At 36.9% G+C, this 26,942-nt stretch overlaps 1 protein-coding gene across 1 annotated transcript in view; it reads left to right on the forward strand.

The window, feature by feature from the left end:
- The window catches only part of LOC134571437 (sodium channel protein type 2 subunit alpha-like), a 122,330-nt gene that overhangs the window by 17,559 nt on the left and 77,829 nt on the right, over positions 1 to 26,942 (forward strand). Inside the window, exons 3-8 of the mRNA XM_063429687.1 lie at positions 6,322 to 6,638; positions 13,777 to 13,895; positions 14,403 to 14,492; positions 19,006 to 19,134; positions 23,191 to 23,282; positions 24,278 to 24,475. Of these exons, the coding sequence (XP_063285757.1) occupies positions 6,375 to 6,638; positions 13,777 to 13,895; positions 14,403 to 14,492; positions 19,006 to 19,134; positions 23,191 to 23,282; positions 24,278 to 24,475 (892 nt within the window). The 5' untranslated portion in view covers positions 6,322 to 6,374. The remainder of the gene's footprint in view (positions 1 to 6,321; positions 6,639 to 13,776; positions 13,896 to 14,402; positions 14,493 to 19,005; positions 19,135 to 23,190; positions 23,283 to 24,277; positions 24,476 to 26,942) is intronic.

Raw genomic sequence — 26,942 nt, forward strand, 5'->3', positions numbered from 1 at the left:
GGAAAGGCGCACAAAGAGAATACTGGAATTAATTAGATGAGGAATAGAGAGATGTAAATGTAGGAACATGAACAGATTAATATAGGTACAAAGTTATAGAGTGACTATTTAAAAAGATGCTGGAGAGGGCTTGATTCTTGCAAAGTGATTCAAGATAAGAAAAAACACATTGAATTAAAAAAATAGCTTGTTTTGAGAAAACAGAAAAAAAGACGAATGGTATTTAAGAATAAAATCACTAGACATATTCTTACCTTTCCAAAATGATTAATCTTGGGAACCTTTTCCCCACTGTTCCTATATTCTTATCAGAGGAGAAAAGGATACAATACCCTCTAGATTTAAAAAAATAAAAATAGGTACCAATAGTGACGACTGGTGAGTCCTAAAAGACAGTACAACATCCAAGTCTCTTGGTAAATGTTCACAGGGAAAAAAAATAAAAATGTAATACTAATACCAATTTTTGAAAAATCCCAGTGATAAAGTAAACTATATATAAAGACCTTCATGCATACAACAGAGCCATTTGAACATTGTCAGGGTTATTCATAAAACGTTTTTATTTAAATGTTTTAACAGTTTTTGCACAATATACAATATATATTTTTAAAACATATACCACAATACAACGAAGGGTAAACAGAAAAGGAGAAGGGCAGGAAGGGAAAGCTAGGGGAAAATGTTACAAACATAAAGTGTGCACATCCCTGACCATGCTTATTGCAAAATAACTGTTAAAAAAAAACCAGCTATCAGTGTATTTAACCCCTTAAGGACACATGACGTGTGTGACATGTCATGATTCCCTTTTATTTCAGAAGTTTGGTCCTTAAGGGGTTAAAGTGACCAAAAAAAGAGGATCCTATATTCTTCGCATCATCAACAAAATAAACATTTTTAAAACATAAGCAATTCTCTATCTCGTATTTCTTTTTATTCCTTTAACCCAGTTATGGCTAACATTGACACCATAAATTGTTTCTGGACTACATTTCCCATGATGCTCAGGTAGCTTTTTGATTTGGGTTATTCAAATATATATTGTCTACACTTTCCGTGTGTACAAATAGTTTTTTGGTCTCTTTAATATTTGGTCCTTAAGGACCAAACTTCTGGAATAAAAGGGAATCATGACATGTCACACATGTCATGTGTCCTTAAGGGGTTAATATTGTTTGTAGTTTTCAGTATAGAGACTATAGTATTGCATTGGCCTAACAGGGAATCACCTAAAGCATATTTGGTTTGGACTGAAATATGAATTGCCAAAGCACACACAGAGGGGGGCAAAACTAGCAAGCCTCTTGGTTAATCTCGGGGTCCAGGGAACCCAATACAAGCATGTTTAATGCAAATGACAGGGAACCATTGCCCCCATACTTTTTGACTCTATTTATTATATTTTGCTTCTTTCAATATACCATCATAGAAAAGAGCAGTACAGTTGCCAGTCAGAGTAGGCTAGGTAGCAGTGCAATACCTGGAAGCCGTTTTAGGTGCACACATTAGACATAACATTTATGCCATAAAATAAGTATGAAAAACCATAACACAATCTATTGAATGATTAAAGGCCTTGCAATTTCTTTGGCTTGGAGCAGTAGTGCTCTGTCTGGAGGTTGTTTATTCTGCTACGCAGTTCAAATAATGTGTCACTATAGGTGCATGTAGGTTTGCACACATTTTGCTGGGAAATTTGTGTCATCTCAGTGGACTACAATAATTTGGTGTGATATGCCTGTACTACCTTTAGCATCTATGAGGGCTGTTGTGACAGTATGACACCATGATTTGTTGATATGCATATTTTTTTTTTTTTTTATCAATAAATGTGCACTCTTTTCCTATACATCATTTTTATGTGGATTATTTGGGATTATCTATGTGTGCAAACCTACATGCACCTGTTGTGACACATTATCTATAATTGGGAAAAGTCCAGCACCTTGGGAAAAATCCTGTTCATTTAACGATAGAATGACTCACAAATGCAATCTAACATTTTTTGGCATTTCTGAGATAATTTGTGTTGCGGCTATACGTGTGAACTGAATATTATTTCCTGTTCACACTATCTTTAGTTTCTTATTATGCAGTTCAGATACCACTAGTAAATCACATTTTGTATTACCTGTCCTGTAGAGTATTTATTTCCCAGTCAACTGAACCATTTTTATTTATTCCATGTTGTGTTGCCAAGATCCTAAAGTCAATGATGGTAATACAACTTTGAAACCTATTACTTGGGAAAGCAGGGTAATGTTTGGATTGGATCATGTAGGTAACATTGATTAAACAGAACACTTGTAACATAATAGTACATATCAGATATTATAACATAATACAAACAATATAAGTGCATGCATTTATTGTTTGTGGTTTCAAAGTATATTAGTAATTAGAAAATGAGACGGGTCTGTTGGCTCCTGGCGCTTTATTAGCCATTAGATACTGTGTTTCTGGGAAATGAATTAAACAAACACATTAATAATTGAACTACAAAAGAAAAACAAATTATATCCGTACTGGAGAGGTTATAACACCATTATGGTTTTCTGTAATTTTCAATAGTTATACAAAAATGTAATCCCAATTCAATATAGTTTATAACTTTAAAATTACATAGTTACATAGTTACATAGCTGAAAAGAGACTTGCGTCCATCAAGTTCAGCCTTCCTCACATATGTTTTTTGCTGTTGATCCAAAAGAAGGCAAAAAACCCAGTTTGAAGCACTTCCAATTTCGCAACAAGCTAGGAAAAAAAATCCTTCTTGACCCCAGAATGGCAGTCAGATTTATCCTTGGATCAAGCAGTTATTACCCTACATTGAAAGATTATATCCTTGAATATTCTGTTTTTGCAAAAATAATTATCCATTTTTTTTCTGTAGGGTGCTTGAGGATCACGTCAATAAAATGTTTTAAATTAAAGAAGTGTACAGGGAAAATATGTTTGATTCGCCAATAGGTTTACAAAAAATAAAATGAACATGGTGTGATGGGTGGTGAAATGTAACATTTGGGCTAAAACAGCCAATATTTAAATTTTACCATAATTGGAGTCTGAAAGTGAGTCCATCCATAGAGAAGACCAATGATTATAAGATTTACAGAAACTATTAGGTAAAGTGCACAGACACCCATCTCATTCACTAATTACTTTTCTATACCCCTCACTCCTTTCTACCAGTCGAGCCACTCCCATCCCATGTACAATTAATTCTAAATTGATTTAGCTCCTCCTTCTTAGCACTTCCGCGCCACCCCCAGCTGCTGGCTTCTGTATGTTGGCTTACTTCATTCATCTTTGCCTTGCTCAGCTCTGTAAAGTCGGGCTGTGAGCAGCATAGTGCGTAGTTCCCTGCTATTGTATTCATCAGGTAAGGAAGCAAGATTTAACTATACAGGGGATGAGGTGATACTTTGCGCTCAGGACAATGAATTGCACTCATTTTATGATTGGTTTATGATTGAGTGGGATATATTGAAATTTGAAGGTATATAGCCCTAATTATGTAAATGCATGGGTTATTTTGACAATCTGAGTATCTATATGACTGTGTGTGTCTGTGTGTGTAGAAGTATTTGCTGATGTGTATGTTTATGATTATGAGGGTATGCATGTGTATGATTTTATTACATGTGTACTGAGTGATTCTCTATGTAGGTTTGTATTAGTGTGAATACTAGGTTTGTATTTATGTGAATGGCTTTTACTGTATGTTTGTGTGAATGTTTGCTAGTGGTTATGAGTTTATATCTGAGTGCATGCTAAAATAAATGGCTATCAGGGTGTATATGTCAGTGTTTATTATTATTATTTTATTATTTATATAGCACCAGCAAATTCCATAGCGCCGTATCTCAGATTAATTGCGTGTGTGCGAATAATTATCTCTTTATGTTTGTCTAAACACAGGTTTAACAACAATGGTAAGTTGGACTGAAGTTGTATGCAATTTCAAGGGAGTCTGGGAGCTAAGTGTGAGTTCATTATGTTCAGTATGTGTTGCATGCAATCCTCTTCTCGGTGGCCTAGTTGCTTCTCTGTAGTTCAGTGGAGTTTCACAAGAGAGCGTGTGTAGCTTGGTGCTAAGCTAGCATGGATCTGAGCCCCTACAATGTGGATAAATAAATAAAAAACTGTCTATGTGCCCCATTTTAAGGGCTGGGAGGGTACAGCTACTCAGTACTCTAGTTTGGGACCTGACAAGAACATGGAACCCTGTGACACTGTGTGATGTCAATGTCTTCCCCAACTAGACTGCAGTTCAGACCTCCACAGGGCAGGCCCCTTACCTGAGTTCACTGACTGTCCCCATTTTACTCATGTGTGGCATTGTTGAGAGGATTTAACGTGGTATCACTTTGTCCCAATGCGTGGAGGAAGTCACACAGAAGTTAAAGTACAGCTCACACTGCATATGGCCTGATTCCCAATAGATGCCAGGTAAACACCCTCCTGCAGGAGAAAGTATACAAAGAGGAAGGTAGCAAAAACAAGATACATTTCAACATTTCAAGTGAGTTAGCATGTCTGACAGCATTAAGATGTGTGTGGTTTTCTATCAGTGTGTGTGTGTGTGTTGTATGCAGTGTGTATCTGTTAATGGCATTAAATATCTGTGTGTTTGTCTCAATCCTTGTATGTATACATACTATGTGTGTTTGTGAGTAAACATTTATGTGTGTATGTGAGTGTCTGGAATGCATATCTGTGTGTGTGTCTGTGAATGTTTACCTCTTAATAAGTAATTAATACTAATATTAAATATAATAATACCATCATTAATGTAGTATGGTATTTTAAACCATGCTCTGGCTTTTGTATGTCGCCTTCTCTACCGTGTATTCTACTCATATTTTACTGTGTATTGCACTTCATTTTACCGTCAGTGACATCATCTGGGCAATTAAGGAACATCAAAAATAATGCACGGTTCAGCTCTGTGCAGTTCAAGAATCCTAATCTTGGATAGAAATGGACATACATGATATGTTCTCTCCAAGGTAGATCAGAGATTCAATCCTGAGCTACAGCTGTTGCTATTTTAAATCAGCTCGTCCCTGAACTGCAGTAATGGTGCTGACATAGTTGCCACCCTGAACTGTAACTCCCACTAATCTTGGGCAGCATTGGGGCATGTGCATCCCCCTGCTGCCTTAACAGTCTCTGGTTTACAGAGACTTTTAAAAACCACTTGAGCCCGGTCTTGTGTCTTATTTCTTTATGTTTTCTAAACCCCTCAATGGCAGTTTGTTTCTCATAATGCATGGTTTGCCGTGATGTATCTTTCATATTACATGATGTTCTTAGGCTAGGGTTTGTGTGTCAGGATTACATATTGATCTCAAACATTATGACAAGGATTCCCAAAAATGCTAAAGGATATTTTGCTTAAAATATCTTAAATGTTACTGTTGTTTATAAAAAAAAAATAATTAAAAAATGTTGCTTTTTGTGACATTGAAAAACTGAAAACAAAACGTATTATGTTGTAAATATGAGATTCACAAAGTGTTGAGTTAAAGGTGGGCCTACCATTCAAATGCTGCTTATTTTGAAGGCTTGTGTACAAAGATGCTTAATGTAGTGTCAGGATATAATTATTGTTGTGGTTTTGTGAATGATAAGATTAAGTCATATATTCTCCATTATTCTAATAATCATCGAACTTAAATATTATTTAAAATTCTAGACCACAGAACATAAATTGCACTTTCAGCTACTTTATCCCTCTTGACAAATGAGGCGTCTCTTCTTAAAAATTAGGCAATATATCACTCAAGTGTTGTTTGGCAGCATTTCAATAAAAGAAGCCTTACTAATTATATTGTGCTGGATATCAGTATTTTAGGCATGTCTGTCATTTTGTACAAAAAAGTTCACAAACATATTGCTAATAATCTGTTGACCGAGAGTAGTATCATATTAGTAAGAAACTATAGTACTAACATAACAGTGATAATTTGAGTGTTTTGAAACAGAAATAACATGTTTAGATTCAAAACAAAAAACAAACACTAACAAGGTTATTAACTAAAGTGAGAATTGTTCGGAATTCAAAGTAAATTTCAAATTTAAAGCTAAAATAACCAAACTGGAAGCATAGCTGACTTGTGGAATTTTCCAATTTGGCTATTTTAGATTTTCATTTGAAATTTTTACTTTAGTGTACAGTCCTGTAACTGTATCACCACATTCAAAAAAAACGTGAACGTGGTCACTGTAGTAATTATTGCAAACAGACATGTACTAACAAAGTTGTGTATTGCTTGAATTATTGTGTTATTGTATATTTGTGTTTTCATTTAGTGTTGAGCAAAGCATGATGCTGGGCTGTAAATAAATAACAGCAGGATGAAAAAATGGAACAGGCACATATTTTACCACCAGGACCTGACAGCTTCAGGTATTTTACCAGGGAATCTTTGGAAGCTATTGAGAATCGCATTACAGAGCAAAAATCTAAAAAATCCAAACAAGAACACAAAGAAGATAATGAAACTGGTCCAAAACCAAACACTGACTTGGAAGCTGGAAAAAAACTACCATTTATATATGGGGACATTCCTCGCGGGATGGTATCGGAACCCTTGGAAGATCTTGATCCATTTTATGCAGATCAGAAAGTAAGTCTTAGTAAATATTATATTTAAAAAATATAACACAGCATACCAGGGTTAAAAAATAATTTAAAAAAAAAATGATTTTTTTGTAATGCAATATAAAATTTCCTCTGGTATACTGTATGTTTAGTAGGTATTTCAATTTAAAGAAAAGCACATTTAGATTGTCATGTTTAAACATTGCAATAGGGTTGAATGTATAAGTATACAGCAAGCATAGGATGACTGAAATATTATATGCACCATGCAGGCTTGATCAACAAGCTAATTTATACTATCTCGCTTTTCTCCAATGCAAACTGGGATCGAATGAAGACTACTATATCCTAGGAACATCTGGGAGTTATTCACTAAATCTTGAAATGAAAAATAATGTCTTTAGCCAAAATGTTTGCCACTTGGATTTTAAGACACTACAAACTACAATTCAGATGTATTGAATAGCCCACTTTAATAGATATACAGTATGACACACTGTACAGTTTCAATGAAGAACACATATAAAGAAGGATTAAATCTGTTTTTATTATGACTGGCATGGCTATTCAATAAATCCGAATTGTTGTGAATTGAAATCCACAAGGCAAACCTTTTTGCGAAAGACATTAAGCTAAAACATTTATCTTTTTTTTCCCAATCACAATTTTGTGAGTAACTTCAAGATATGCCTAAAACATACTAATTAAACTATTGCTTTTAATTGGATGTTCAAAGCATCCAAAGCACTTTAGCTTGCTGAAGTGTTTCTGTAAGCAGTGTTTTATGTTTTAATTTTACAAAAAGTGCGGATTACCTTCTGGTTGTTTAACTCAGTGGAGCTAAATGCAAGAGGAAGGCAATTGCCCAGATCATCAGAATTGCTAATATATCTCAATGAGCTGCATTGGGCAATCTGTGACTTTATAGCTAGAGAAATCAGGGCTGGGGAAGAAGGATATGGCTTGCAAAAAGCTGCAGACAAGAGACCTGCAGCTTCTGCAAGCTGTTTCTAGATAAAGCACTGTTGCAATCTCCATGCTGAGGGTGTGATAGCCATGCAAGTGCATGCAGTAATGCAGGAACAACAACACACATTTATGTTTAGCATTTCACTATTCCACATGCAGTGGGATCAGGCAATGCAACAACTTTATCACACGATTGAGAGCACATTAGGGTTTATACCTTAAGGCCCCCACTTGCTCTCATATATGTTCTTCACAACAGACTTATATATTTAAGAAACTTATATTACACACAAATAGCTCAAATTACTCAAGAACCTTTTATCTTCCTGTCAGTTTGGCAGTAATCAAGGACCATGCCACCTTAATTGATCACTGATTGGGGGAAGTGATATTTGGTATCAATATATTTACATTTTTTACGTTAAACTGGATTCCTTGAAAGAGCTATTGCTCCCATATTGTACTGACTTGTACTGGTTCATATTGACATCAAGTACAAACTTTCATGTGTAGTTGAAGCTAAGGCCATCCATTGAGCGTCATATGAAGACAAAGCTACTGTAGACTTTTTCTTGGACTTCCATGCAACCAGTGGACCTTTCTAAAAAAGACTAAAGCAGTTTCTTGTCATGCTCCTTCTATTATTCACATCTGAGACCCAATGAGAAGCACTGTATGCTTCTAGTGTCAGGTCCTGGTTACACTTCTTGTAACATAGCACATTGTGTATTATATATGTCAAGTATCTCATCATGGCATAGTCTTTGTTCACATGCTTTTGATCTGGGCCTACAATATATGATACCAAACTTCTCCAGTATCTTTGATATGTATCTCTTTTGGTTTATCTTTACTAGACCATCACTTTGTTTGAAGTTGATGCCTAGGAAATGGCTGATTCTTCCAAGGTTGTCTTGAATTAGCTGCTAGCATTCTTTTTACATCCTTAAATATTGTTTCTCTTCTGGCATCTATGATGAGATCACCTACCCATATTATCAGTATCACTTTCATGGTGTTTTGTGTAAATGCAGGGGTCTTCAGGCTTCTGTTCAAATGTATTTTCATTTGAATGATCATGTAGCACTTCATTACAATTTCTACCTGACTGCTTCTAGCAGTATAATGTCTTGTTCAATTTGAGAACGTTTTTCATTCTGTTTGCACTTGACCTCAAATCATATGGCTGTTCAACATATATTTCACAATCAATTGGAGCATGTAAATAAGTCGATTTTATATCCATTTGATGAAGAAGTGAGTCATATTGTGCTGCTAGTTGCATTAAGATTTGCACTGACATAATATTTGCAGTCGGAAAAAATATTTTTTTGTGATCAGCTCCCTTTACTTGATTATAAACTTTAGCAACATATCTGACCTTATGTGTTTCTGATCCATAAACTTTGTTCTTTATTACATACGCCCATTGACTCTCCCCAGTGAAAGTCTACCTTCTTGTAACATGGTCAAGGTTAATATATCCTTCTCACTTAGTGAATCAATTTCCTCTTTCATAGCATTAAGCCAGAACTATGACTGAAGTGAAAATATGGAATCTTCAAAGGTTTGTGGTACGTCAAACAGCCTGTAACAATAATCAATGATTGTTAATACATGGTCATTACTTTTGAAGTCTGAGTCATAGTCCTTCAGGTTCTGGGGAATATTTATATTTCTTTTAGGGTATCTTTTACCATGATCATTCGGTGTTTGGCCATTTTCCTCACCCCTTGTGTTTTGGATCTTTTACAAACACTATACTTTGACATTATTAGTTTTCGGTATAGAAGGCATGTTCCACTCTCTGTAGGAATCCTGTTCACCATTCAATCAATCAGTTTGAGTTTGTTTTCCAATGGCTTTCTTTGTAGTAAATGTCACAAGCCTGTGTTTGAGAACATTTCTGGTGTCAGGATAATACATTAGATTAGATTGACTGTTCTTGCCATATCTAACAAAGATTCCTCTTTCACAAAGTTACATTTTACTTTTTGCTTTAATACTTATATGCAAAACATTCTACCCAGAAATCTTCATCTTTTTCCCTTTAACAGACAACATGAAGTTTCTACTAGATGGTTGTTAAAGCACGTCTCGAATCGGAGCAGCCGTCATTACTGCACATATCCATAATTCCGTTGGCCATTCACTTTCCTTCAACAGACATCTTGCCCTTTAAATAGTCACATATCAATGAGGTCTCATATATAACACAGTGCTTGTTTAGTAGTGACATAAAACGCATCCATGAACTCAGTACCATTGTCAGATCTTATCCACTTAATGTTTCCAAATGCAGCTTTGTCAGCAATTACTTTTTGGGTGGCTAGGGCTGCACAACTCTTACTTTTGCGGGAAGTATACAAACACTGCTACTGAGCAGTCATCAGTGAATGCCATAGCATACTTGATACCTTTTTTAGTTTGAGATTTTATGATACTGATATAGACAATTTTAACGGATAAATCATCCAAGAGATAACCAGGGGCTCCTAATTAGATGTGTGTAGTTCAAAATCATCTTCTCAATCTTTAATGGGAGAGCATCGTATATATAAAATGGCAATTAGTCTACTGCGCATGTGTGCATTAAACATAAGACCAAAGAAACAATGGCTTACTTGAAAGTGTTATCTAAACGATGCAAGGTTAGAGCAAACGTAACATTTCATGAGAAACACAAAAACCATCTGCAGAAACTGCTGACAAAACTATTTAGCTTTTAACCCCTGCAGACGTGGAAGAACCTACTTAAGGCTAAGGCTATAACCCTTTATGTACCTTTTATCTATGACAATACCTGCGAAGTTAGTATGAACCAGTTTTATGCTGTTGTAGCCATGACATCAGATGCTTTGCTTCTACTCTGAACAACATTCTGTACCTTTGCAATGTCATCATAATTACATTGACCTAGAATGTTGTGTCAATTTTGAATATTATAACATCCGTGACAGCTTTCTTAATTTTTAGCAAAAATATTCAGATAGTAAAGTCTATTGTATTTTTTGAATTATGAATTTGGTGACATTCTTACAAACAAGTTCACTTCTGCCTTGTTTATAGTTAACTGATACCCCATTATTTATTGTTGCTTCTCGGTGCCATACCTACTGTCTTTTTCCCATCTGCAAGCTCTATGGAGCATTTCTCTGGTGTTATAAAAACGTGTAAATGTTTTGATGTTGGTTATTATGTAGGAAGTTGTCACTGTGTCATCCATTAGCCCTTTCGGTATTAACCTATCAAGTTTGTAATCTCTGATTTTAAAGATACAAGTAGTTTAACATTATTTTTGTTTTTGTGCCTGCAGTCTGCATCTTTGTGTGTCAGGCTAATACAGTAATTACGCTCTAGTGACTGGCCACCATTTTGACCGTATGAGCATGCTCTAGCTCTGTGCTATCTTGGCTATAATGCTGACAGACAATATTAGAGTTGTCCATTTTAAATCAAGTAGTCACTTGAACTAGCACAGTTTTTCTCAGTATGTTTTGAACTCTACAGAAGTACAAAATGTACTTTTCCTTCACTCTGTGTAATATGGATCGCAAACAATTTAAACAATTCTGGCAAACCTTTCAGAATTATCGCAATCAGCAATCCATCTCTTTACTTTTCCTCTGCATTTTTTAATGCTGTAATGTCTGTCTGCACAAATAGCTTGAAAAATATCTCAGTTTAGATCGAAACGTTGAGTGATTATCCTGTCTTTTTAATAAAACAGGACTATATTTTTCATTTTGTACATATAGTCTGTCACCCTTTCTTTTACATTGTCACCCTAAGCTCTGAGTACAAACAAACTATTCCGGGATTTCCCTTGCATAACCTCTTGGTATTTCTTCAATCATCAGCTGCCTCCCTGGTGATTAAAGACAAATAGTGATGTCACGAACATAAAATTTTCCGTTCGCGAACGGCAAACGCGAACTTCCGCAAATGTTCGCGAACGGGCGAGCCCGGCGAACCGCCATAGACTTCAATAGGCAGCCGAATTTTAAAACCCACAGGGACTCTTTCTGGACACAATAGTGATGGGCCCCCACCCACATGAGCGGTGGGTGGGGGCCCTAAACAAGAATAAGGGGAGGACCTAATGTCCTCCCCCCTGGCCCCCACCCCTGAGTGGTAGGTGGGGGCCCTAAATACAAATTGGGGGGGACCTAATGTCCTCCCCCCTGGCCCCCACCCCAGAGCGGTGGGTGGGGGCCCTAAACACAAATTGGGGGGGGGACCTAATGTCCTCCCTTCTGGCCCCCACCCCTAAGCGGTGGGTGGGGTCCCTAAACAAAAGTAAGGGGAGAGGACATTAGGGGTGGACCAGAGGGGCCAGGGGGGAGGACATTAGGTCCCCCCCAATTTGTGTTTAGGGCCCCCACCCACCACTCAGAGGTGGGGGCCAAGGGGAGGACATTAGGTCCTCCCCCCCTTACTTTTGTTTAGGGCCCCCACCCACCGCTCAGGGGTGGGGGCCAGGGGGGAGGACATTAGGTCCCCCCCCAATTTGTGTTTAGGGCCCCCACCCAACGCTCAGGGGTGGGGGCCAGGGGGGGGAGGACATTAGGTCCCCCCAAACACAGGTTACTGGGGGGATAATGTATAATAAACACAGGTTACTGGCTATGGGGGATACTGTATAATAAACACAGGTTACTGGCTATGGGGGATAATGTATAATAAACACTGGTTACTGGCTATGGAAAATAATGTATAATAAAAAAAATGAATGCAGTTTTAGAATTAATCTAAATTGTATGCTGTCTAGGAGGTGGGAGGGTCTGGGAGGGAGGGTCTGCTGCTGATTGGCTGGAATGTGTCTGCTGACTGTGAGGTACAGGGTCAAAGTTTACTCAATGATAACGAATAGGGGGTGGACCGAACATCGCATATGTTTGCCGTCCTTGCGGAACGGCAACACGCTATGTTCGCCAGGAACTATTCGCCAGCGAACCGTTCGGGACATCACTAAAGACAAACATTATCATTTAAGAACTGATATAACCCTGCAAATACTTCCTCATTCTAATGTTTATCTTCATCCTCATCATCGGTAGCAACCGTTTCACTCAGAATGCTTTCTTTATAATTCATCAACTGCAGATGTCCCAAGAATCTTCAGAGCTATTCACTAAAGTGAGAATTGAAAGAGAATTTCAAATGTAAGGCCAAAGTAGTCACACTGTAAGCATAGCTGATTTAGAGGATGTGTCCAGTTTGGCTGCTTTTACCTTGGATTTTAAATTCACTTTGAATTCTCCTTGAATTCTCACTTAACTGAATAACCATGTTTGTCTCCCATAATTCATAGTTCTTGTCATCTCCATCAAAGCAAAGCCTGCTCCATTAGTTTCAAGCATCCCTTCTGGGCCCATAATCTGCTGCAATCTTCATGCTGATGGTAGGATCACCGGGTAAGCACACACAATAATGGAGGAACAACACACGCATTTAGAGCTTTACTGCTCAACACTCAAGTGGAAGAGATGGGGCAGCAACTTTATTGTACCTTGTTTATAAACACTATTGAGAGCACTTTAGGATTATAACCCAATGAAAAAAATGTATCATTATCATGTGTTCATTGAGGTATATCTGCTATATAGGGATTTATTTATTTTTGGATATGAGAAATGGAGCGTCTCTTTAAAAAAAATTCTTCTTCCTTTCCGTACTTCTCAGTTATTCTCAATTGTATTTGATTTGATTATTTTGCTGTTATTTTTGTAGAAGGTGGAGTGACTGCAGGTTCTTGCATTGCCATGGTTTTGCATTGTTCTTAAATTGGGACTTGAATATGCAAACAGTGAGCAGGAGATTTTTAAAATGTAAAGTTTAAAATAAGCTTTTTCTCTTATTAAGTTTTGAGATGATATATGCTGATGGATTTCTGTAAAACAAAATGTTTATTGGTCACATGGCTTGGGTTTCATATTGGATTGTGTAAAATACTTGAAAAATAATCGTCTCGGAAACTGTTTGTTAGTACAGTTCACATTTGGTATGCATGTCCACAGATAGCCCATTTATCGTGGTCATTCAAAGCCTACTGTTGCCTAAATGAAGATGGCAGTTGTGACCCATAATAATGGACCTTTATAAGAGTGATAATAAAAAATAATGAAATGTGTATGCATATGCATGAATATTTATCCTTTGATAACCCAAACTGTTTCTCCCATTTCTTCCAGACCTTTATAGTATTGAATAGAGGGAAGGCAATCTTCCGTTTCAGTGCCACATCTGCCTTGTACATTTTAACCCCTTTCAATCCTGTGCGGCGAGTTGCTATAAAGATTTTGATCCACTCATATCCTTTCCATGCTTGTATGTGATGTATTTAATATGCAAACTTGTACAATAGCCTAGAGGTACAATACAACACGTGGTTCCTTTTTTGATTGGTTAGTGAGTTATATAATGCAGTAGATACTAGCTAGTAGATATTACATTTCTGTGGATATTTAACCTTGCAGATTATTCAGTTTTGATTATTGATTATTCACCAATAATATGCATTATTCATTAATATGCCTCTCAACAGTCTCACTTTTGATCATGCAGTTGGCATCATTATTGAATATAATATCCATGAAAAAGGTGAACGATTTCCAAAGCCAGTACATATTCTGATAATGATAAAAGCAAAGAAAAAGGCATAATGAAGACTCATATTTTGCGCAAGTTGAACAGTTTTCTTTTGAGCTGAAATTAAGAAATCGCACAGTGCTACACAATAGCTGTTTGTATTGTTATTTTCAATTTGGGAACATTCTAAGACATAACCCATTTCCTAGTTTCCTTGACAGTTATTCACATTATTCAGCATTTTTATTATGTGCACTATTTTGACCAACTGCGTTTTTATGACGTGGCTTTCCCCTCCAGACTGGACCAAGAATGTGGAGTAAGTACCAACACTGCAGTATTTTATAATTATTATTATTAAGTATGTTTGAACACATTAAAATGGTTTTCAGCCCAATGGATTAAAGGGACACTATAGTCACCTGAATAACTTTAGCTTAATGAAGCAGTTTTGGTGTATAGAACATGCCCCTGCAGCCTCACTGCTCAATCCTCTGCCATTTAGGAGTTAAATCCCTTTGTTTATGAACCCTAGTCACACCTCCCTACATGTGACTTGCACAGCCTTCCATAAACACTTCCTGTAAAGAGAGCCCTATTTAGGCTTTCTTTATTGCAAGTTCTGTTTAATTAAGATTTTCTTACCCCCTGCTATGTTAATAGCTTGCTAGACCCTGCAAGAGCCTCCTGTATGTGATTAAAGTTAAATTTAGAGATTGAGATACAATTATTTAAGGTAAATTACATCTGTTTGAAAGTGAAACCAGTTTTTTTTTTCATGCAGGGGAATGATCTATCCACTAAAATTGCTTTATTTAGCTAAAGTCATTTAGGTGACTATAGTGTTCTTTTAAATATGTCTAAAAACCAACTGTACTTTATATCAATTTAATTATCATTAAATGTAATATTATAGATTGTATTATTTTTATTTTGTGTTAAGCTATCATGCATGTAGATCTTCAGTTTTATTTGAGAATTACAAGAATGGCTCTATAAGGACAGGAGTGCAATTTGTTTCCCTACAGTCACTTGGAATAAAGACATAACAATGCTGTATGCAAAAGGCAAAAAATAAATGTGTGAACATTTATGTCTTGCAATTTTATGTATAAAAATAGAAACAAAATCATGGTATATGCAGCAATTGGCTTTCCAAGTAGTTTGTGTTATGATATGCTTTTAGGCTTCTATACGTATATCCAAATTACATCTTAAAAATTATAAAACAATATGCTGTAATTCTGTTTGCCATACAAATATTCATAAAATTAGAAAATGTCTAATGTTAGGTTCCAACTATGTTGAGTGTCAGCACACTGAAGTTCACTAGGGAATCAACGCCCACATGACGATCTTCAGGGCTGCCATCAGAAATTTTGGGGCCCCTGACAAAGCACAAGGTCTGCCCCCCCCCCCCCCCCCGGCCCGCCCACGCCCTACCTAGTCCGCTGACAATGATGCGGGACTGAATGTGGTGTGTATAGTGGAAGTGAATTAGAATGTGTGTAATGGATGTAGTGTTTGTGTGTATTAGATACTGTTTGTGCAGTGAATGCAGAGTGTGTGTTTGTGTAGCGGATGCAGTGTGTATAGTGAACGCAAAGTGTGTTTGAGTAGTGGATGTAGTGTGTGTACAGTGATGTAGTGTGTGTTTGTGTAGTGGATGTAGTGTTTGTATGTACTAGATGAAATGTGTTTAGTGGATGCAGTGTGTGTATTAGACGCAGTGTCTGTGTATAGTGAATGCAGAGTGTTTCAATTTGTGGTGGATGTAGTGTGTGTACTGTGAATACAGGATGTTTGTGTAGTGGATGCTGTGTGTACAGTTAATGCAGAGTGTGTGTCAGTATAGTGAATCCAGAGTGTGTGCATAGTTTAGTGAATGCAGAGTGTGTGTTAGTGTGTAATGAATGCAGAGTGTGTGTTAGTGTGTAGTGAATGCAGAGTGTGTCAGTGTAATGCATTTAGTGTGTGTGTGTTAGTGCAGTGAATGCAGAGTGTGTGTAAATGTGTAGTGAATGCAGAGTGTGTGTAAATGTGTAGTGAATGCAGAGTGTGTGTAAATGTGTAGTGAAAGCAGGGCGTGTGTTAATGTGTAGTGAATGCAGAGAGTGTGTTAGTGTAGTGAATGCAGAAAGTGTGTTAATGTGTAGTGAATGCAGAGAGTGTGTTAGTGTAGTGAATGCAGAAAGTGTGTTAGTGCAGTGAATGCAGAAAGTGTGTTAGTGTAGTGAATGCAGAGAGTGTGTTAATGTGTAGTGAATGCAGAGAGTGTGTTGGTGTGTAGCGGATGCCGAGTGTGTGTTAGTGTAGTGAATGCAGAGTGTTAATGTGTAGTGAATGCAGAGAGTGTGTTAGTGTGTAGCGGATGCAGAGTGTGTGCTAGTGTAGTGAATGCAGAGTGTGTTAATATGTAGCGAATGCAGAGTGTGTGTCAGTATAGTGGAAGCAGTGAGTGGGTTAGTGTGTAGTGTATGCAGAGTGCATGTTGTATTAGTGAATACAGTGTGTGTATTGTATTAGTGTATTAGTGTATGCACTGTGTGTGTTAGTGTATGCAGTGTGTGTGTGTTGTGTTAGTGTATGCAGTGTGTGTGTTAGTGTATGCAGTGTGTGTGTTAGTGTATGCAGTGTGTGTGTTAGTGTATGCAGAGTGTGTGTTGTGTTAGTGTATGCAGAGTGTGTGTTGTGTCAGTGTATGCAGAGTGTGTGTTGTGTCAGTGTATGCAGAGTGTGTGTTGTGTCAGTGTATGCAGTGTGTTGTGTCAGTGTATGCAGTGTGTTGTGTCAGTGTATGTAGTGTGTGTGTGTGTTGTGTCAGTGTATGTAGTGTGTGTGTTGTGTTAGTGTATATAGTGTGTGTGTGTGTGTTGTGTTAGTGTATATAGTGTGTGTGTGTGTGTGTTGTGTCAGTATATGCAGTGTGTGTGTTGTGTCAGTGTATGTAGTGTGTGTGTGTGTTGTCAGTGTATGCAGTGTGTGTTGTGTTAGTGTATGCAGAGTGTGTGTTGTGTCAGTGTATGCAGAGTGTGTGTTGTGTCAGTGTATGCAGTGTGTGTGTTGTGTCAGTGTATGCAGTGTGTTGTGTCAGTGTATGTAGTGTGTGTTGTGTCAGTGTATGTAGTGTGTGTGTGTTGTGTTAGTGTATATAGTGTGTGTGTGTTGTGTTAGTGTATATAGTGTGTGTGTGTGTTGTGTCAGTATATGCAGTGTGTGTGTTGTGTCAGTGTATGTAGTGTGTGTGTGTGTTGTCAGTGTATGCAGTGTGTGTGTTGTGTCAGTGTATGTAGTGTGTGTGTTCTGTCAGTGTATGTAGTGTGTGTGTGTGTTGTGTCAGTGTGTGCAGTGTGTGTGTTGTGTCAGTGTATGTAGTGTGTGTGTTGTGTCAGTGTATGTAGTGTGTGTTGTGTCAGTGTATGTAGTGTGTGTGTGTTGTGTTAGTGTATGTAGTGTGTGTGTTGTGTTAGTGTATATAGTGTGTGTTGTGTTAGTGTATGTAGTGTGTGTGTTGTGTTAGTGTATATAGTGTGTGTGTTGTGTATATAGTGTGTGTGTGTGTGTGTGTGTTTGTGTGTGTGTTGTGTCAGTGTTTGCAGTGTATGTAGTGTGTGTGTGTGTTGTGTCAGTGTATGTGTGTAATTTTGCAATCTGGGGTGAGGGGGAGGAGGGGCATTTTAACATAATTAAAAAAAAATTACATTTATTTAAATTGTTTCTCCCCCCTCCCTGCTTACCTGTGTCTAGGGAGGGGGGAGTTTCCATCCCCGGTGGTCCGGTGGCATGGTGAGGCAGCACACAGCTTCTCCTCTTCTCTCTCCTCCAATAACTCTCGCGAGACCCGCGGAGCGTTGCCATGGCAACCGGGTCTCGCGAGAGTTATTAGCAGAAACAAGAGGAGAAGAGTCTGTATGCTGCCTGGGCCCCCTCTGCGGTAACAGGGAAGCCGGGGGCCCGGGGCTGCACACATAGATAGCGATATTCGCTATCTATGTGTGCAGGGAGGGAAAGTGGGGCCCAGGACTGCCAGAGCAGTCCGGGCCCCCCAGGGCCGCCGGGCCCGTGACAACCGTCATGGTTGTCACCCCCTGATGGCGGCCCTGACGATCTTGTGAGATATCCCTACTGAATATTTAATACAAATGGCATTTAAAGCGTACTGTATGGGTTACGATGCCAGGAAGCTTTAATTGATTATCTTTTAAATCCTCAAGTGTTTACTTTATTTCAGCTTACTCGGATGTGCCCATACATCCTGCTCTTTCCCACTAATGTAATAATAGTGAAACATCACTACCCATTTCATGTGTCCTTGTGCCGTAAGCGTGCACTGCCTGACTGCTCACGCTGTGCAAATCAGTATTTTGAACATTTAGGAGCTGTGATTTACAGATTCAAAAGTCTGATTTGCACCATGGCAGCTAGTGCATATTCATTACATACAGCTACTTACTTGGACAGCTGAATAGGAAAGCGACTCTTCCCTATATGAAAGCAGTGGGCAAGTGCAGTGGTTGGAGCTGCAGGCAAAAGAAGACAAAAGGATTTAAAAGGAAAGTTTTCAGCGTTGTAATATTTAATATTCGTTAGTAACTATTTGAGTGCCGCTGCTGTGAACAACGTAAGACAAAATGTACTGCATACATCTGTTACTCAAGGGTCTAAAAGGTATGTCATAACACATTTTAACATGTTAACATATTGTTGCTATTTTTTACATTTATATTTTAAATTTCATGTTTTTGCTTTTTTTGTGATTCTCTTTTTCCATAATAAAACTCACATAAATATTATGAGAATGAAGCACCTTCTAAAATATTGCTTTGTTTCAGATACACATTCACTGGGATCTATACATTAGAATCATTGATTAAAATTCTTGCACGTGGATTCTGTTTGGAAAAGTTTACATTCCTGCGTGACCCATGGAACTGGCTGGATTTCACTGTCATTGTCATGGCGTAAGTATATAATTATCTGAAGGATGGAAATGGGAATACGTCTGTCACGTGCAACACAGCAGCTCTGAAATTAAATTTTATAGCTCATATGACAGACGAGAGTCAAAACTATTTGGAGAAAAAAAATTAGAGCAAATCTAGATATTTATCCTGCTATCTCTGTAATCGAACAAAAACACTGTATTTACAATAAATAGGTTTCTGTTTTTATATGCCAAAGGCACTAAAGATGTTGTTACTGTAACTGCTAATTATTACTTTGCAATACTAACTCACAAGCATTGCATAAGGCTATTTGTTTACCTGCAATCTGCCATGTAGATTTTGACTTAACAATAAATAAATAAATAAACACATATAAAATCATGGTAGTATTATGTTACAAAGTTGTTTCTATACTTAAGGTAATTTTATAGTAGTTAATGTTGCCATGGTGATTGAATAGGTAAGGGAATTTTAAAGCATGGGAACTATTTTCCTTATTCCTGGTAAAACCGAAGCAGTGTTAATTACCTTAATGCTGCCATGGTCACTGATAAGGAAAATACAATTTGATAAGTATGGAGATACTTTTTGTTATTGTCTGTTTCCATGTCAACAGCCACAGTGTCAGTGGTGGTATTGGAATAGGAGTACCAACAACAAAAGTAGATTACCAACAAGTAGTAGTTAGCAGGTTACTCAATGCAAATGAATTAGCTGCTTATTTCCTCTGATCCCATCATGCAATTTGGGCCTGTTTCTGGGTTCCTCTGGGTAATTCCAGGATAGATAAAAGGTATCAGTAGGATAATGGCAAAGATAGGAGCTAGGCCTCAGACATTGGTTAAACTAGTTCCGGATCAATTGCATCCTGGGGTCAAAACGACTTATGACCCTAGTATGCTACTGTGGCAGTTTACATAACCAAGAAATCTTGGTTTTAACCCCTTAAGGACACATGACGGAAATATTTCGTCATGATTCCCTTTTATTCCAGAAGTTGTGTCCTTAAGGGGTTAATACATGAGACCCTATTAATGTTTGTAATATTTGTAATCATATTACGAACAAATTATTGGGTATTTAGTATAAGACCAATATGATAAAGTTTTGCCATAAATACCCTGGTATATTGTGTATACTGTATTGTGGTATATTGGTAACAGGCCAAAATAAAGTTTATTTCACTCTACAACTATATTGTTAAAGAAGCACTTTAATAATCTGTCTATTGGTCTGTCTATATTTTCTAATTTTTAGAATAGAAAGTTCCTTTGTTTTTACTTTCTTTTTTTTTTTTTTCTTTTACTTTTAATTATTTTTATTCCAACACTGGGACGGTCTCATCACTAGAGCATGATCCTGCTCCGTTGAAGTCATCCATCCAGATGACTTTTATTTCAATCATAGCGAAGGAATGATTATATATATGGTGCATATGCAGCGATTTCTGTGACCTGCCAACCCATTGAGAGGCACTGGACACATACAGACTCAATTGTCTGCATACTTTACTTGCTGACAAGAGACATCAAATTGATATAAATATTGTATCTTTGTCAATCGGAAGCCCCTCGTGACTGAAAGCGAGAAGTACTGTTTTCCTAAGAAGGGCTGCATTCATTAAGATGAAATAAGGTTGGTGCTTAGACTGCCCCTTTAACCCCTTAAGGACACATGCCATGTCTGACATGTCATGATTTCCTTTTATTCCAGGAGTTTGGTCCTTAAGGGGTTAAAAGATTTTCTGAAAATCTGGTTTGTCATTGGAACCTATATACTAGGATTGCAGACCTGTAATCGATAAATACATTGTTATGAATGTAATGGCTTCCAGTCTACCACACGTTTCCATGGGTGTTGCTGTGGTCGGTCGCTAATGTTAGTGGTAATGATACAATGCTTTCAATTTCCTGAATTAAGAGTCTGCCAGGAAAAAAAAACATTAGGATTCATGAAATATAAAACAGATGAACTACCATCAAGCTACTGTATACACACATGATAACAAACTGTGGGGTGAAATGCAAACCATCTGGTCAGTGTGTGCTTGCAGGGAAACTGCAAACATACTGTGATTTAGAAGACGAGCGTTAAGGCTGGCTATTTATTAATGATGAATAAAACGAAATATTTCACAATCCAGTTGAATTTGGGTAAACCTAATTCATTGTTTTGATTCCTTTTGTTATTGTGATTGGTTAGGGAGTTACATATGTTGGTGGGGAATTGAAGACCACTAGCCACCTCGCGATTTACTCATTTTGTAGACTGGATAGCCCCTGGGCCCTATAACAATGTCATTTAGTTTAATAGGAGTTATTCTCTAACAAGATTAAAGTTTTGTGATACACAAGACGCTTGGCATCTTTCTTTTTTGAAATTCATTGTTTTTGAGGTGCTTAGATAACATATTTATCAGCATGAGACAAGAGCGTGTGGTACAGAAACGTCTTTTTCAAGATCCAAGATATATATGTATATATATATATATATATACTTTCTGTATATAAAAAGTTCTGGCACTCTCATAAAAAATATGCACGCAATCACTGCCCCGGTGCTACTCAAGCAATTTAACACATAAACCATAGAATTATAACACGTGTGTCAAAGAAGTATTTAACGAGTGGTTACAAAAACAATTATCAATGTTTCAGCCTCAAGTTATTTTATTTCTTTTTTTTTTTTTTTAAAAAAACAAAAAAATATGCAAGGATATTTGCCATTATGCAGTTTGAACTCTGAAACGTATTCATCAGGTTATTGCTTGACAGTAATGTATTGTATTTGCACTGTGGGGAGTTGTGTTCTGTTTGGCCGAAACACAATTATTTTGGTGCCTACATATATATATATATATATATATATATATATATATACACACACACACACACACACACACAGAAGTGTTAAACGCCTTGCTATTTTGTTTCAACACACCTCTGGAGATATGATTCATATCTCGAAATTAATCTCTTCAGATTGATAAGTACCTTAAAACCTTCATTGTGATTGGATCAGCTTTCTCACAAGGCAATCATGCCGTGTGCTGTGCTCTAATCCTGCTTTATGTAGCAATTGTTTTAATCAGGGCCTGTAGAATAGATGAGTCTTATTAGATCCGTGTTGGGCTAGCCAACAGGTAGCAGACCAGCTTATGTTGATCTACAACTCATATGATCTTGAGCCAGCCAGGACAAACTCAAAAGCATTTACAGTTCAGCAACAACTACTTTTTAGTTAACCCTGACCTAATGGTTGTAATATTTCAGGCATCCCAAATTAAAAATGTAAATAAAAAAATTAATAAAAGTATATCGTAGTTTGGTTGTATTTATTTTTTCACTGATTAGTATCCAGCCTCAAAAGGACCTAACACAGTAGTTTTTAACCATTTTTTAATAGACATGCAAATTATGCATACGACGTTAGCTGGGTAAACCACTCGTCAACTAAAAATTAGAGGCCAAACATTCCAAGTAAAAAAATTCCTTCAACGCTTTCAACTCCCTCTTTGAGCACTGCCATTTAAATTATACTTGGTCATTTAGGCAGTGCTTAAACAGTCTACGGTCACCAGCTTGGTAGTAATGGTACTAATGTACATGACACCAGCTGATGTCATTGCAATGGGAATGCGCTGCCAGGGTAAACAGATTGATGTTCTGTAACCTACTGAAGATGACTTAAAGGAACTTGCCGAGCACCATATCCACTGCAGTATGCTGTAGTAGATTTGGTGCCAGCAGTACCCTGGTGCCACTCCCCCCCCCCCCCCCTGTAAGTAGTCAAACTATTTCAGAACATCTTATGTACAGCAAGCTGTAGTGGTTATGGTGCTAGAAGTGTTCTTTGGAAGGGAAGCAACCGGTGAGAGAACATCTTGGGAACTGATGGTACACCTTCAAAGTGAAGAAGTAATTAACATTTGCCCGAAATTACTCTTTATGCATTATGCACTAAAGGATTAATAGCATTATCTTAATTATAATTACATAATTAATAAAAAAAAAATGTAATACAAATATTTACCTTCCTTCCAAATAACAATTGCTTTTATTAATTCAACAGGTATGTAACAGAATTTATAAACCTAGGCAATGTTTCAGCTCTTCGCACTTTCAGAGTATTAAGAGCTTTGAAAACAATTTCTGTAATTCCAGGTAGGTGGTAATTGATGTTAGGTAGGCCCTTTTGTGTATACAGTGGTTGTATTTGTGTTTGTGTTTGAACCCCCATTAATTATGTGTCCCGTGTGTCGGTATTGGCGATGTTTAATTATTAAAATTTTAGATACAGTGTAATGTGCTCTGTGTAACTCTCAGCACAAGAATTGAGATTGAAAAAAATCAGGATCGGATTAATGCAAACAGGATGGTTAGTCGGGCAGTCTGAATCAGTCATTGTTAGTGAAATCAGGAACCAAAGGGAAATACAGAGAGGTCAAAGTTGGTCCAGGAACAAGCAAAAAAAGTTTAATAAATGAAGTTACAATGCTAAGACACCAAGAAACCAGAAATGTAATTAGAAAACAATGATAAAGTCAATTATATCTATGAAGCTTGTGGAATCATGATGCAGAGTGCTGTTTAATAGCCTGAAGTTGAGCAAGGGGAAGGTATGGATACGTGAAAAAGATCCTATTGGAGATTAATTCCAAAATAAGGCTCAGAAAATAATTCAGATGCATAGGGATGGTCTCAGGTGCCTGAGGAGATCCCGTTTTTTTGTCTAACTCAGTGGTTACCAAATCAGTCCTCAAAGCTCCACTACCAGTCCAGGATTTAGGAATTACCCAGTTGTGTCTTTTCTTCAAAAACAAATTAGACACAACAGGGTAATCATTAAATCCTGGACTGGTAGGGGTTCCTTCAGGACTGGTTTGGAAACTTCTGGTCTAACTGCTTTCCAATATTAGAAAAATAACTACTACACTGTGGTGAGGTGGTTATTACATTTTTAGAACACTACCGTTCACCATGTCCCGGTGGTAAATTTTTGGCAAAAAACTTGATAGTTCAGGTGTTTGGCAAGTATGGAACGTAAAAGCCTAAAGCTGTCCATTAACAAAATCTAACATGTTTTTTAATCATACAAGGTTTATGCATCATTAAAACATCTTTCTTTCAAGTAATTGAAATATTTGTTCACATCCCAGGTCTCAAGACCATTGTGGGGGCCCTGATCCAGGCGGTAAAGAAACTTTCAGATGTGATGGTCCTCACCGTGTTCTGCCTGAGTGTATTTGCACTAGTAGGCCTGCAACTTTTTATGGGACATTTGAGAAGTAAATGTGTGCTGTGGCCAAAAGGAGTACCTTTTAATGTCACTGTGTTTGAAGAGACCTACAATGAAAGTAAGACACATTTTCAACCTTCCTTTCTATCCATTAGTAAAACAGAAATTATTGTGAAAATACTCTATAATGCTAATTTTGCATAAGATTGACTAAACTGGAAAACACATTTGCTTCTGGTGGCAGAATAATCAATAAAAAGAATGTGCAATTTTCCCAAGGTCAGAAGAAACTCATATGACCCAAGATTCCAATTCATGAGAACCAAGTCAATATGGGCCTCATGTTAAAGGAACAGTAACAGCTTAGGCTCATTGCATAGGATATTTGTTCCTGTCTCCTTTTACATAATTACTTACACATGAAGCAATTTGCAACAATCACTGCCCCTTCTCCTTCTGATGTTAAAGGGCAAATTAATAATTCTTCTGATTTGCATATTGTGCAACTTCTTGCCTCCTTTATGCTTGGCCAGCAGATTGGATAATATCTATACACAGACTTTTTTGCAAAACTGTAAGATAAGATAAGATGGGAATGGGAGTAATTTTATAATAAATTAGCCAGTAGATATCTATTTATTATACTCGGACCCTAACCACAATCTATTATGAAATTGGTCATAAATAACATCCAGTCTACATATATGGAGACCAATTGATGGCGAGTATCTCTGTTGGCCAAGTGCCCTCATTAATTGCAAATGATACCTACTCAGCTTACTCGTAGTTCCCTGTTTTTTTCACTATAAATACTATATAAAATAACTCATTTTTCAATATTCAAACATCTCTAGCTTTGTAAGTCAACCTTGTTGAGGGACAGAGAGTTGGACAAAACAGATCACACATTTCTCTGACAGTTAACCCCATAAGATTATTCCCCATTTGAGGATATTACACATTGCTGTCAAAGTTGACCTTTCGACATCATATGTGATGCTGCTGATATATGCATGCATTTGTTTGTTACCATAGCATTTATTAAACACTTGGAATTCATAATTAGCTTTTTTGAGGTAATACACTACATGCTTTACTAAATTACACATTTACATTATTCTAAAAACAGTTAAAGCCGAGTAATATGGGGTTTCAAAATCAGTTATGTCCTGAGAAACTGGTATGGGCTTTTCTTGTGAAGATAAATACTGACTGTACATATTAAATTGAGCTAACTCTAAATAGTCATTGTTAGCATACACAATCAATGACACTTTGATATAATTTGAGATTACAATGATTCTTTTTTTAAAATAGAAGAGTTTAAGCGGAAAAAAAAAATACTCCATTATTTCAGGGAAAGTCTTTTTCAAGAGTGGATTTTACATTAAAGCAATTGAAGTCTCATGGGCTGTAGAGTTGATAATTAGAAAGTACCAAGCAGAGTAAACGTATTGGTCTCCCTCTGTATGTGTACAGATGAACATATGCAGGGGTTAATCTGGAAGGTGTCTTGCAGATGTAATTTAATAAGCTCCCCATAGATACCAGTACGTTAACAACAAACACATTGCACTTTGTCTCCGGATATTATTCCAGCTATTTTATATGGGAAGACTGATGTTAATCAGTTATGTCTTCAAAGCCTAAAGCTCAGCTAGCAGCACTGATTAAGTTATTTTGTGCAATGCAACAAGTTAAAAGCAGACTTTCCTGCTGTCATCCATACAGCTGGGTATACATTATTCAAATGTTGTGTTTATATTCTGTTGATTGTTTTTGTTTTGTTTTGTTTAATTTTAGGGGTAATCCTTATTAAATAATGTTAGCAATTATGGAAGCAATAAATGTAGGAAACCAACTGTATTTTTGTATCAGAGGTGACAATTGCACCTTTTAAGTGGCAAACCTTTTGTAAATTTGCCAATAAACATAAATGTAGTTTATTCATTGTGTGCTGGAATACAGTCAATAGAACCACATTGTATAATACAGGCAGACATATGTGACTTGGAAAAACTCAAACAATACAATCTTCTTACAATGCTATACATGTAACATGCACAGAACATTTAAACCCATTAGTAGTTGTTACTGTTTTGATTCTTCAGAGATAAAGAGAGATGATTCTTTTCAGAGATTGTGAAAGATTTCATGTTTTCGAATAGATTATTCTACATTTTCGATTTAGAATAAAGTTTATACGACAGTCCATCAGTGCAAAGTCCAAATGATGAGTCAGTGTCTAAACACATTACTAGATATGGGTAGTAGTTAAATTGGTCCATGATATAATATTTTGATAGTCTTGATGTTTCGCTGAGAATTTGTGCTTTGTGCAATTTATGCTTGGTTCCAAAAAAACTTTGCTACAGGGATTAAAGATATACTACTACTTTATATGGGTAAATGCTCAATTATTTATACTAATAGATAGTGTACAACTTTGGAAACATATAATATTGTCAGTTGTATCAAATTAATTAGCAACGATATGGGAATCTATCCCCTTCATACACCATATTAACTAAAGGACAATCTGTTAAGTTTTTCGGACTTTCTGGCTGTTCTCATATTCTCTGTAT

The sequence above is a fragment of the Pelobates fuscus genome, chromosome 8 (assembly GCF_036172605.1).
Source record: "Pelobates fuscus isolate aPelFus1 chromosome 8, aPelFus1.pri, whole genome shotgun sequence".
Taxonomy (NCBI): Eukaryota; Metazoa; Chordata; class Amphibia; order Anura; family Pelobatidae; genus Pelobates; species Pelobates fuscus.